We start from the raw sequence: 14,005 nt of genomic DNA on the forward strand, positions 1-14,005 counted from the left end.
TGTTAATACGACTTTCTTACATGGGGACTTGTATGATGAGATTTATATGCAGTAGCCTAAGGGCTTTTAGGAAAATGATAGGAAACACCTAGTGTGCAAGTTGAGAAAGAGCCTTTATGGTCTTAAGCAAGCTCCTGGAGAATGGTATCACAAGTTTGATGAATTTATGTAGTTGTAGTCTTACTCCTGCAATGATATGGATTTGTGTCTCTATACGAAGAAGGCTCGTGATGGAAGGCTTATTATCTTGATACTTTATGTGGATGATATGTTGATTGTTGGGAGAGCTCATGATGAGCTGAATGCTTTGAAAACTTAGCTTAAAAAGAGCTTTGAGATGAAGGACATGGAGCATGCCTCACATATTCTTGGAATGCACATTACGTGCGATTATTCTCAGGGGCACCTTTACTCGCCATAGAAGGAGGACATATAGAAGGTCCTTGAGCGCTTTTATATGGAGGATGTTAAGCCTATTGGTTGTCTTTTACCTTCTCATGTGAAGGTTAGTCTGGTAGATTGTCTCCACTTAAATGAGCAGAAGGCCGAGATGGCCAAGATCCCTTATGCATTCATAGTGGGCAGTTTGATGTATGTTATGATAGCCACTTGCCTTGACATTGCATTTGTAGTGGGAGTTGTGGCATGCTATATAGCTATACCTGGCCGGCGACATTGGGACAATGTGAAGGGTATCATGAGGTACCGGAAAGGCACTATAGATATGAGCATTGCTATGGTGGTTAGGATACTACAATTGTGGGATACATTAATTCCAACTATGCAAGACATGCAAATAGTAGGAAGTCCACCTTTCGGTATGTCTTCACTTTTGTTGGAGGTGTTGTTTTTTGGATGTCCAAGGTACAAAAATGCACAGCCTTATCTACTATTAAGGTAGAGTATGATGTAGCCACTGAGTTTTGTAAGAAGGTCCTATGGTTAGGCCGTTTGGTGGGTGACCTTCATATTATGATTACTCTTGCATTGCATTTTGATTTTATGAATGCTATTCAATTGGCCAAGAATCCAGTCATCCATGTGAAGACAAAGCATTTTGAGATACACTATCTCTTCATCAGGGAGATGGTAGGGGATAAGTCTATTGAGCTTGTCAAAATCTCGACTGACGAGAATCCTATAGGTCTGCTTGTTAAAAGTCTCTCAACATTAAATTTTGCCTTAGGAAGATGATGGGCTTAGGATGAGATGATGTCTATTCCTCATCTTGTTGTACTTTATATACATTTGTACTTTATATACATTTGTACTTTGTCACTTTTTCTTGTTCTCTTCTTATTAGAGGTACATTTGCCTTTAAGTGGGAGGTTGTTGGGAGCAAAGGCGCCTTTGTCTACGTTGCCCTATATTTACTTCACATACCATGACTGCACACTTGTACATTGTAGGCGGTGGGTGCCCATCACTATTACTTTATTCTTTACTCTTTAGTGACAATTGAATAAGGGAAGGCTGGTCACACATTGTGATTGTTGGAGTTTCCACATTCTTTTTTTTTTCGTAATAGTTTCCACATTCTCTCTCTCTCTCTCTCTCTGTCTCTCAAGTCTAATTCCAAGTCTTATGTGTTTTGTGGCTTGTAGAACATAATGTGTATCAGTAAGATTATATTGTACCTTGCTTGGTGATACCTTTTGATTTGGGTCTGAATTGTTCAGATTTTTGATTGCCTGCTTTGCAGGTATTTGAATGATAATTGGTTAACAGGGGGTATTCCTTCCCAACTTGCACAGATAGTGAACTTGGAAATCCTGTAAGCTATTTCTTGCAGGCTTCAACCATGAAGTCTAATGGAACAAAAATTGATGGCTTTTCAAATTTGTTTATAGTATCTTGTCAAAATGTGGAGTGACAATGCCAGGTATAATATTTTTGCAGGTATCTTTCTCATAATAAGTTGACAGGGCCTGTTCCTGAGGCTTTAGCATTCTTACCCAGGCTGACCTATCTGTGAGCATCTCTCTGTCTCTCTTTTAATATATGTATGTGCCTGTTTTGGGGGGGGGGGGGGGCAGGGGGATGCGTGCGTGCGTGTGTATTGGTGACTATGTTGTTGTTATTATCCCCAGAACAATGGACAAAAATTGAGATGGTCTTTGACCTGTTGGCAAAGATGCTTTGTACAAGACTGCTCAAGCATAAATCTGCTTCTAAGACACTTCATAGGAAGCTGCTGTTGCTGCTGATAATAAGAACCTATGGTGTTCTGAAATAATATATGGGAACTCTTTGTTACCGCTCATACTTGACACTAAATCTTTTTGGCAAATGATTTTGCGGAAAGTGATGACATTGGTGAAGTTTGCCCTTGAAAGGTCTTAAGAGAAACAAGAACGGACTGCTATTACATGTCAGACAAGAGTCATTAGGGTGATGGAAAATTGAATTTTCTGAAGTTTAAGAAGGAAATGGAAGTATGTTAAATTTTCAACATATACTACGAACTTTCTCAATCTTCTTCCATGGGGGTTTCACAAGGCTTTTCTTTTCACTTGCTGAAGCATTTCTCCAAGAGAGCGAGAACTTGAAAATCCTTATTCAAAGATCAGCTGAAACCCAATTGTTAATGCAGCTATTGTAGATAATCTTGCCTTCACCTCAGAAAAGATTGAGGTGGGCCCCTGAGAGTTGGTAAATCATTCGCTGAAGATTTCCACCGATTCATTTTCTTGTTTCCATATATGAGTTGAGGCTTGTGATCCATCTAGGGGAGAGATTCTAAAAGAAGGGTGATGCTCATATTTTGACGCTTCTTTCCAGTCGCTCTCAGTGACAATGCCCCAACGGTGATGGCTTAGTGATTAATACTTGGGATCATATTTGAAAGGTTGTGGGTTCAAGTCTTCTGGGTGCATCACTACGTTGAACACCTACATTCACGCAGTGCATTTGTGGGAGTATGGGCTCTTCCCCACTTAAACACTCGATCGGACATCCTCCTTGATAGGATCACTGAGGAGGGTCTTGGTGCGATCAAGCTCTATTGGCTTGTGAGCTATTCTATGTGTGCATAGAAAAATTGTGAACGTGGCTCTTGCCCACTTTCTTGGCTAACATAGAGGGGAACGCGCACACAAAATCCAATTCCGAAAACAAAGTGCCCCCCCCCCCCCCCCCCCCCCCCCCCCCCCCGCGCGCATAGTGACAATGCTACGCGCTAAGCTCTACCTTGAAATAACAAGAATAACAAGAGCAGACTGAGAAATTACCTTCAAGAAAACATATAGCGAAAGCTATTACGAAGGAAAGGTATTGCAGAAGCTTTTGTGAAAAGTTTTTAGCAGCACAAGAAATGTGTTTTTTCCTCTTTTATCTATGAGAGACTCAGGATTTTGGGCCTGTGATTTTTGTCTGTAAGTGATGATATTTAAATGGGAAGTGTGCTAAGTTTCTCAAAAGGGGAATATCCAGCTGTATAGCTGCTAGTTGTAGTGAGCAACAGATGACTCTGAATGGCATCATGGCAAATGGTTTGAATATCTGGGGTTGCTGATATCACCAAACATTGGAGCAATAGATATTGACTTTCAACTCTATACTGAACAGGTATCTCAACAACAATATGTTGAATGGACGGATCCCGGAACCATTTTATCAACACCAAAGCTTAAAGGAAATGTGAGCAGATTTCCCAATTCAGCTTACAGGATGATAAAACGTAGATGCCATATGTCCTGCATCCAGAAATGTAGTGACTAGCTGTTCTGCTGTTGCTTGTTTTTGCAGGTATATTGATGGAAATAACTTCAGTCCTGGTGTTAAGCCTGTTGGTGTGCACAGAACAATGGAGTTATCTGATACAGACTTTGTAGTCTAAAACCATGGAGCTCTCTGTTGCTTCATAAAAATTCTATCAGCCATTCGACTGAGGCTTTGGCCTCCACTGACATTCATCAAAGATGGGTGTGAAGGTAAAGGCTGTTGCCTCACTTGCAGAGTGTGTTACCAGCCAGACGTCTTATCACTTGTAAGGCTCATCTTTTGGAACTTCCTCAGCTATTTCTGTAAGATTATCACCTGGCCGGTCGACTAAGAAAAGGGTAGGGCCAGTACAATAAGAAGTCTGCATCAACAATGATGTCATGCTTCAATCTGCATCTGTAATGAAATCCTTTGGTCTCTTGGTGAAGCAAAACATGATTCAGGTCTGAAGAGAATCATCATATGTCATTGTTTTGAGTTTTTGGCTGTCATCAGCTGCCGATTCCAATTCTCTCTCACTTATGTTCATCCCTTTTTATGACCTTATTCCATCTATTGTTCATTTACCTTCTGACCAGTAAGCTTTTAACACTGGTTCTAATCGACTCTATAAAAGTGTTTTTGCTATTACAGGAAACCTTGGGAGTGTTTGCCATCACATTCTTGACAGTTTGGAGGGGTTTTGCCATGTCTCAACAGATGATAACATAGGATATATATCTCGTGGTGGGAAATCACTGTGACACTGTAGGAGAACATCCTTTATGTTATTTGTCTTTCTAGTTCACATATTTTGGACTTTGTGGACCTATCTTGTGCTATTTGCCACATACAATGGAATACTCTCTTCTGCTTCAAGGTTTTGCGTCAATCAGAAAGCAAAATCTAGTGTGAGGTGCTTGGAAAGGTGCCTTCGAATTAGGTGACAAGTGATGTTAGCTCTTGGTGGCAAAACTACGATATGGGCATTGGGTAGATTGCTGAATAATGCCATGCTATATAGAAAAAGGTATACTGCCAGAATGATCGCAGCTCTTGAAATCATACACAATTGTCTAAAACATGGTCTTGTTGGTTGACAATCCAAAATGCAATATTGGTGAAATGAATGTAGATAGTCTATTGTCTCACAGGATCGGAAGTGGCATCATTCAAATCCAATTAGAAGAGCATTCTCAAATTTCATGCATGGTCATCATGCTCGGGACCAAAGCTTTCATGATGGAGCTTCAGTTTTCCCAGAAAGCGTTGTCTTTTGGGACAACATCTGGTCTATGTATTTTCAAGCAACATCTGATCTAAAACTTACTTAAAACAACTGACCTTTTGCCTACCATGTGCTTTCAAGCAACGTCTTGATCTAAAAATCACTTAAAACAAGGTTTTCTTACCTTTGGGACAACTTGCCGCCTTGATGTTTAGGGTAGCATAAAAGTTGGGGTAAATTCATATTTTCCTAAGAAAGCCTTGAACTCGATGAAATCGTGCCTTACTTAGCACTCCATAAAAGAATGCCATCTTAGCAGAGGGACAACTAGCACTCTTTTGCCTTGATCTTAAATGTATTAGGATAGGCAACATAGGAGTCTATGACAACCTACACTAAATTGCATAGCAATCAATCTACATTGCATAGCTATCAATAAGTTGGTGGTCAAATATGTTTTTAGCTCATTCAATAATGTCCTCTATTTCTCACTGCACATTACTTTTTTTGTCAACATTACTAATCAATTGACATGGAAAAATTGAATGACTTTATCTCTTGTGCTACTAAAGTTAACACTTCATAGAAGTTGACAATGTTTGCAAGAAACGCTAGTGTGACCATAAATTCACAACACCTTATAGGTTCCATGTTGGAACTTCAATATAATGCATGATTTGGAATTCTAATTTTCTCTTCTTAAAGCTAGATACTTTGTACATGAATGATTAAGAAATCACTTGGATTTATGGGGATTTAGCATCTCTTGTAACTTTGGGCCTTGATGTTAGATATGCTTAAACACCAAATACAATGGGATATGAAAAATCTTAACTATCTCCATGAATTAAAAACAACCAATTCTTGGGATTCAGAATGAGAAACGTACAGTCTTTTATGATTAGATTGCCCTCCATAACATGGCATTCACTTGAGGTAAAGGCCACAATGAATGCAACCTATCCTAGAAGCATGACAATTACACCCCAAAGCATAACGAGCCATGCTTAGTTGTCCTCGGTGACATGCTTTTTAAAGGACTTCTTTGGGGACCTTTGAATGAATGAGCATCTTGTAAGAAAAGAGGTTATGTAGCTGTTTCCTACACTTTAGATTATGCACCATCCTTGCAAAAAGTAGCAAGATAGAGATTTAAAGTTTGGAAATTTGACATCTTTTTGAAGAACAAAAATACATGCGACAATTGCTATGCTTGCCAAACATTGAGCTCAGTGGTAGTGGCATATGGTGGAGTTCCACCATATGCCACATGAGCATTTATATGCAAAAATACATTGATTGTGGTCTCCTTGGACCTCTATTAGAGATATAATGGTCCATCAGTTTGGATTGAAATGCTTCCACATTTGAAGGCCTATAGGCGTTTCATGGTATGTGTTGAACCAAAATGGACCTTTGTATAGTGGTTCATTGGGTTGGAATAAAATACTCATATTACTTACACAAGTTATTTTTTTTGGGTAGATCACAAATTAGACACCATAACCTTGGTGATTTTCATGGAAATTGCTATTTGAAAAATCATTTTAATTTGACATTAGTCATTGATAATAATATACAACGATGTGGCTTACAATGTGATAAATGTTTCTTTAATAGCCATTGACTACAAATTTGACATGGATTTAGGTTAGAATGTTAAGGTGTAATAGAAATTGGTAAACAAGTAGCTTGTGAAAAAGGAAAGGAGTCTTCTCCATTCATTTTAAGAAGAAAAATGAGATGGTGTAGGTGATAAAGTTGTTGCATAAAAGAGATGCTATGAGGAGAAGGGGGTGGTAGTGGGATTAAGGTCTCCACTTCAGAGAATTGATGTAGCAATATGTCAGTGTGAATATGGTTGCTTGAATATTCTCGTAAAAGCACGATCTAGTTCAATGCAAATAAGTAAAGAGGCCTATATATGTAGAAGTGTTTGCAAGTTGACTATAAGCATTGCCAGATGTTCCTTCTTCTTTGTGGGTATGAATGAAGTGCCTAAGACTTGTAAAGACAAAGGTTTTTCATTCATACCCACAAGTCTTTGTCTTTACACCTGTTGAGGCCAAGCTTGAAGTGCACCCCTCCTTGTAATCCCCAGCCTCTTTTGCGTAATGAACAACATCAAGCTTGGCCTCGACACGACAAAGAGCAAATGCTGCAGCTTGAATACAAGGTCTACTCAAGGAGAGCCTCTCATGCCTAGTTGAGATCATAAATAGAATATTGATTTGTGACGCTTAACAATCAAAGACCTTCCTAACAAGTGAAGCACATCAATATAAAATATCAAAGTCGAACGAGAAACAATGCTAGTACATGCAGTTTGGGGTGTATATTGACTACGTATAGCATTTCATGATTAATGTAGATTGGCCTTGAGGATCGGTTTATCTACCTACTTTCTTCAATCTTGCATAACATTTCTCTCACTGAGATTGACTCACTCTTGTACTAGAGCTACATCCTTAAACTTAAATGTAAGATCTAAGCATGGGTTGGTGTACTTCGTTTGCCATGTGAGTTAGTTGTAGATCCAAGGAAATTGGCTTATACTACTGTCTAGTTAGTAAGTTGGGCCCCATACCCCAACAAATGTCTCTAGGATGACTATAAAAGCTTCAAAGCTTGGCCAAAGGGAGAATGTGATGCAATTTTATGTATGTGATTCGTAGTCTACCATAACCAACATTTCTTAGAATGGTAATGGACGTAGAATAAGATGACATCTATTACTCATCCTATTATACTTTATGTACATTTGTACTTTGTCCTTTTTTTCCCCCTTCTTAATTCCTCCTCACCTAAGGCACATTCACCTTTCCATGGGAGATTGTTAGGGGTAAAGGCACATGTGTCTATGTTGCTCTGTATTTACTTCACACTACATAACCATACACCTATACAATACTACAGGTGGTAGGTGTTTATCACTATCACTTTATTCTTTATTATTTCATTGACTATTAAATAAATAAAGGTCAATCACACATTGTGACTATTGGAGTTCCCACATACGATGTCTCTCTCTTACTCTCTTGCTCCATCTATCACAGCTCTCCAACTCTCACTCGTAAAATATTATTACATAATGTAGTCTTACAGTAAACATGCTTGCATCATGGACCTAAAGCCTTTTCTTATTATTGGTGAGGCATTAAGTTGCCCTTATAAACAAGCTTTACAAATCATACTCTAGGATCATGGTAGCTAGAGAAGGTTAAGGATTTGGCAATATGCCAATGCAAAGGGATTGGAGAAGGAGATTTTGCGCAGTTAGGGCATGCTTGGGAGCAAACTGCGCAAGTTTCGGTTTCAGGTTTATATTTGCCCAAAACTTAGTTTCACATCTACATACTGTCCATATACAGATGCAAATTACCTGTTGATATTATAATTCGATCAAATATGTTAGGTTTGATACATGATGCATGCAGATGATAGATACTTTATGCTTTTATGTTCTAGTAACTGTATGCTCAAGAGTTGCTATATTTGCCTATGTTTGTGATTCAGGTGGTTGCCAATCATAGGTACAGTGTTAATGTTGTTTCCTCAATTCCTCGCTACACTTCCTCGTGCTCATCAAGCTACAAGGGAGATGAGTATGCTGATGGAAAGGGATGCACAGGTGCTTGATCTGAAAATCGTATTATTGGGTATCTAAGTTATGGGTATCATGCCTTTGATGTAAATTTTTACATATCATGCCTTTGATGTAATGTTTTTTTAAATTCTTTTCCACCATATAGAGTTGTATTGGATTAGTTCATGTATAAGACACAAATGTGTTGGATCAGTTCGTGTGTAAGACACAAATGTATTGGATCAATTCCTTTCTAAAACACAAATGTATTGGATCAGTTCTTGTGTAAGGCACTTTCTTTGGGACAACCTTGTTGGCTCTCAATGTGTGAGAAACTGTGCATTCTCTAGGTTACTACATTGTCCTTGCATGAGGGAGGTGTTTACAATGCTAATCAAGGTATCGGTTTAGCAATTTTAGTAAGCATTCAATATAAGCATTAATTGATTCAGAGTTAGTAACTCTAGATATTTAAGCATGTACTATATCATTATGGTTTGTCTGATGATAAGGGTTAGCTCAACATGATTTTATTGATTGAGAACATGCATACTTTTGAATTTTAAGTACAATATGCACACTTGAGGGAGTTCTCATGGAGCCCACATTGTATTTTTTGCACTTATGTATGTATTCCTTTGAAAAACCAATGTGCTAGTTTTGATGTTAGATACGATGCTTTAGGGACTTGAGCAATGTTAGAGGTTAGAAGGCTTTTATGACCCTCAATTCCATTCTAAACATGGGCTATTGACTCACCTTGCTAATGTGATGGATTGACATCTCAATAGAATTTGTGATGTACTTCCTTATATTAATATTGTTGGATTCAGTAGCTCTAGTCTATTCAATTTATAACTTAGATGGTCAATACAACCTGGGTAGACTTGGGTACCCATAGTCTATTGTATGCTACATGATCAATACAACCCGTGTCTACCGGAGTCTAGGGCTCACCTTCCATCATTCAAGTTGTCAAGTGTTTCAATTTATGTTGAAGCTAGCACTTATCTTCTGATATTTCATAATCATGTGTCAACCTCATTTCAAATTTCTCATGTCGCACTACTCGCCATTGCTCGACATCTAGCATGTCTAGACAAGCTTAGCATGATATGACTCACCTCATAGTCATGCGAATGTCCTAACCCTCCAATCATTCTACTCCATTTATGCCCTTGCTATCCTACAAAAACTAGATACTTTATCTTGCTATGGTTATAAGGTTACTTTAAAGTCACTAATCGATTCTCAAGAAACAAATTTCCCTATTTTATCTAGGACTTTGCTAAGTCATGCTAATGTCTCCCTTAATTAGACCATTTTCTACCTCAAAAGCTAACATTATCTTACTCTAATTTCATAACTAAAATCTTTCAAGAGTTTAATACCCTCACTTGTGTACTCATGATCCATATGTTATACTTATTTTAATTGAACATCCTCTAATCAACTTGTGATGTGAAATTTGGAATGCATTCTCAACAATCTTAAATAAAATTTGGTTGAATGTTAGAACAATTATAATCTCTAATCCTTTCCAATCTACATGTAATATCTTCCCTTGATTTAATTATGTAATTTCCAATGTCTAAGAAGGTTATCACAAACTTATGATCAAAATCCAATAGTTGAAAGAGGAATATTACTCTAACACAACTCAATTAATTACAAATTCTAGAGATAGGTAACTCATGACTAGTCTTGAGTGTAAGTCCAAATAGGACCCCAAAACCATACGATTGAAAAAATCTTCAAATGGTTAAATGTTGCACAAGGGTAGAGATGTTGGCACAATGGGTCATGTGGAAATGAGGTAAGAATCATCCCCCTTTGGTTCTTTGATAGTCAATGTCATAAAAAGATTTGTCCATCTTATGTGCCAAGTAACCAAAATATCAATCAACTTGAAGCCTTCCCTGCTTCTTCCTTCTCACATGCCTTGTCTGATTTGCCTTGCATTGTGACCTTGATTTTTTAAGGAGGCTTTGGGAAAGAGGGGATCTTCCTCACCTGTGCTTTAGACCTCAAAACTTTCTTGCGACAACTTGCCTCAAAGAATGGACGTGCCCTAACTAGTGAATTCCCAAATTGACATGCTACAAACTAATAAGTGGATGTGGTAGTTGCGACTTCGAAACCTTTGCTTATTGGACAAACATTTGCATTTGAAGAGTAAGACGTCAAGCAAACTCTAGTAGTTCCACATCACCATATGCCAAGCACACATTATTTTAAGACATCCATAATATTTATAGGTGGTCAAAGCTAAGATTGATCATACCCAACACTTACCACACTAGAAGAGTGTCTCATCAACAATTTAGCGTATTTGTGCAATCTTGTCCTCATTTGATGTCATCGATGAGCCTAATAATAAACCTCCAATAATCAATGAATACTGGATTGCAATAATTTAACAATGATAGATTAGAGTTATTTATACTTGCACCAACCCCATGGGGAGACATGGGAAGTGGGTCCTCAACATCGGTTGGGTCCATGTGGCATTAGAATCCATGACCTATCAAAATTCTCGAATCACAATACTTAGCAACTTAGATTCTAAAAAGCACAACAAGGAACTTCTAGCAACAATAGAATGACTCACGTGGTACATCTTTGTTGGACAAGTCGTACAAGTCCATGGATGCCTTGATGACGTGGGAAAAATTTAACCCATCGATCATCAACACCTTTGCTTAGTGCTTGCAAAGGTTGCCACGCATGGCCCACTCACATGAGCAACATGCCCACTCACAATTTGCATTCTCAACTTTGTGCCATAGATCGGTTCTACTTTGGCTCTTCACCAAGGCAACCTTGTGATTAACATCCAAGAACCTTACATTATCATCTGGGATTCCTTTGGTGCGTTGCATTGAGCTTGCAACAACATCCAAGATATTGAAGTTTCTTTTGAACCTGGCTTCCTTCAACATATCCTGATACCAATAATAAGAATGACGAGGGCCCAATAGCTTTTGTAGAAGCCAATCTACACGACCATGAATTGTCTTACATCTTGTAAGAAATCGTGATTTTAGAATCCCATGATATAGAAGTTGATGCTACCATTTGTCTCTTGATTTGAGTGTGGCGAATTCTGAGCTGCTCAAGTCCACATTCCTTGGAAATTCCTTGGAAAGTAAACAATAAAAATTAGGCAAATAAGAGAGGGAAAAGTACTAACTAGGCCACAAATGATGACCTATTGATGCCATCCACTAGTCCTTAAAGTACTTAATGAAGTCCTCCTCCTCCCTATACCTATGTATAAAGTCATCCACCAGATCTCTAGCTTCTTGCTCTGTATTCACGTGATCGGTGTGCACTTGGCTTTGCATGTTCATTATTTGGCCTAGAGCCCTAAACATGTCCGCCCATTTTGAAGTATCAGAAACCTTCTTGATCAAGTTCTTTAACCAATCCCATCGGACATGCTGAATGCAAAGGTATACTCGCACGCCAAAACTCCCTATTGCAAATAACAAAATATAGTGAACCTCCAATCCCATGAACCACCAAACGAACCTCCAATCCCATGCACAATGCAAAATAAAAGTGCCATAAATAAACAAATAATATGGAGGAACGCTTTATAGATGGCTTACTTGATAGCTTGTATTTCTGCAAGTGCATCATCTACCATAAATGCATAAGGCTGCCATGATTTTTTTGCATCAAACATTCGATCCCGAAAGGCCAATAGCCATGCTCGAATGTTAGCCATGGTGCTTGAAGATGTAATGACCCATGAAACAGGGATGCCATTATGATGAGACTCAAACACCAAGATGGTGTATAGTCGATGAAACTGTAGAAGACCATTCTTGTTAATATTAATTAACTTTTTTCAATGAACATAAAAATTAGTGTAAATTTGTTTTCTAATACTATACCTTATATTTGTTAGTTCCAAATGTGGCATCTATTGCCAACAACCCATCGTTCCCATGCACTTTTGCCATCTCTAGTTGCCAATCAGTTTGCACACCGAGTGCAAACGCATTCCCTTTTGCCTTATCAAAGAGCTGATAAATAAACGTTTGGCTCTTATTGGTAAGGACCCAATTGTGCATGCTGCATGCATCATCCAAGTCCGTTTGCAAAGTGACAACTTCCAACTTGCTTGAAATATTTAAAATATCCCGCAATGTAAGAAAAATATCTCTTGTGGTCTTCAATATACCATCTTTGGCACCCCTCTGCACTATGTGTATATTTTGTTGCAAAACTTGTTGCAGGGTATACCCTTTGTGAAGCATGTCACAAATCCATGATTTCATCCTCACTGACAGCCATGGTGCAAAGGCCATCCTTGCATTGGACTATCAACTGTATAGGGCACCATGACACACATTTCCTTTTGCATCAACATGCTTGTATTGTATATAATTCAAACAGCAAGCTGTGGGCCAAAGATATAGTTGCGTAGCCACGAAGTGGCATTGACAACCACAGTATAGGTTTGGGACTCAACCCTTCGTTTGCTGGCCTTCTTTTGGATTTTCATGAATGGTGGGTTATCACGAGCATCAATCGGGACCAAAGTTACACCAAGACCCGTAGAATAAAAATAAAATATAACATTCAATGGTATTGCACAAAGTACTTTAGATTGATTAGAGTATGCCATTTTTGGCTTTTAAAATATGGATTTACCCGATAAGGGTCATGTTTTAGTGTTTTTGAATATAAAAGCTGGCTACTTACAAAAATTTGATAAGGAATAGACATCACTTATCAAGCGGGTCCTTTTTCTCCACTGGCTATACATAATTTGCTGGTTAGCATTGAAGGGGTCATTTCAATAACTTTCTGCACTATGAAGTGAATTTGCCACACTCCTCTGCTTCATTCATGCAAGAAAAAGCACAGAAATGATTTCCAAGGCCTCTTCAATGCTGATATACCCTTCGCCCACATGAAGATTCTATGACACCGAGCTTCTCTTATTGCTACTGCATGATACAAGCCAGCCAGCCAAAGGATCCCCGCCAGCATGAAAAGGAGCCTGCGTCATGGGCTCTCAGTACTGCATGAAAAGAGAACTCACTACTAGAAGAATTAGAAGAACACATGCCTGCATCTTCGTACATGCCACCTCCCTCGTCAGGGAGGGAATTGCCTGAAAATGAGGGCACGCTACTACATATTCTTACATGCCATTCCTGATTGACAGGGGTGGAATCGTAAATAATCTTACATTCCTCGTATGATATTGTAACTCGATCATGTCCGTCGCTTTATGGACTAAAGGGTCTCAGAAAGGTGCGATTCAAGTCAACTGCATTCAGTTGTCATTCCTGATATTAATCAGGGGAGGAGTCGTACATAATCTTGCAATCCTTGTATGATATTAATGTAACCCGACAATGCCCATCGCCTTATGCGCTAAAGGGTCTCAGAAAGGTGTAGTTCAATTCAATTGCATCCAATTCCATGCATGAACAAAACAATGCGACCTTAATATGGACTAAAGGGTA

The 14,005-nt window shown here is 38.6% G+C and overlaps 1 protein-coding gene across 1 annotated transcript in view; it reads left to right on the forward strand.

The window, feature by feature from the left end:
* Positions 1-4,289, forward strand: part of LOC148010934 (Leucine-rich repeat (LRR) family protein) — a 55,344-nt gene extending 51,055 nt beyond the window's left edge. Inside the window, exons 8-11 of the mRNA XM_087671500.1 lie at positions 1,703-1,774; positions 1,900-1,971; positions 3,568-3,639; positions 3,748-4,289. Of these exons, the coding sequence (XP_087527626.1) occupies positions 1,703-1,774; positions 1,900-1,971; positions 3,568-3,639; positions 3,748-3,838 (307 nt within the window). The 3' untranslated portion in view covers positions 3,839-4,289. The remainder of the gene's footprint in view (positions 1-1,702; positions 1,775-1,899; positions 1,972-3,567; positions 3,640-3,747) is intronic.
* Positions 4,290-14,005: the final 9,716 nt, after the last annotated feature.

This window comes from Lygodium microphyllum, chromosome 29 (assembly GCF_053477565.2).
Source record: "Lygodium microphyllum isolate KBCC chromosome 29, Lygodium_microphyllum_v1.1.10, whole genome shotgun sequence".
In the NCBI taxonomy this organism is placed as follows: domain Eukaryota; kingdom Viridiplantae; phylum Streptophyta; class Polypodiopsida; order Schizaeales; family Lygodiaceae; genus Lygodium; species Lygodium microphyllum.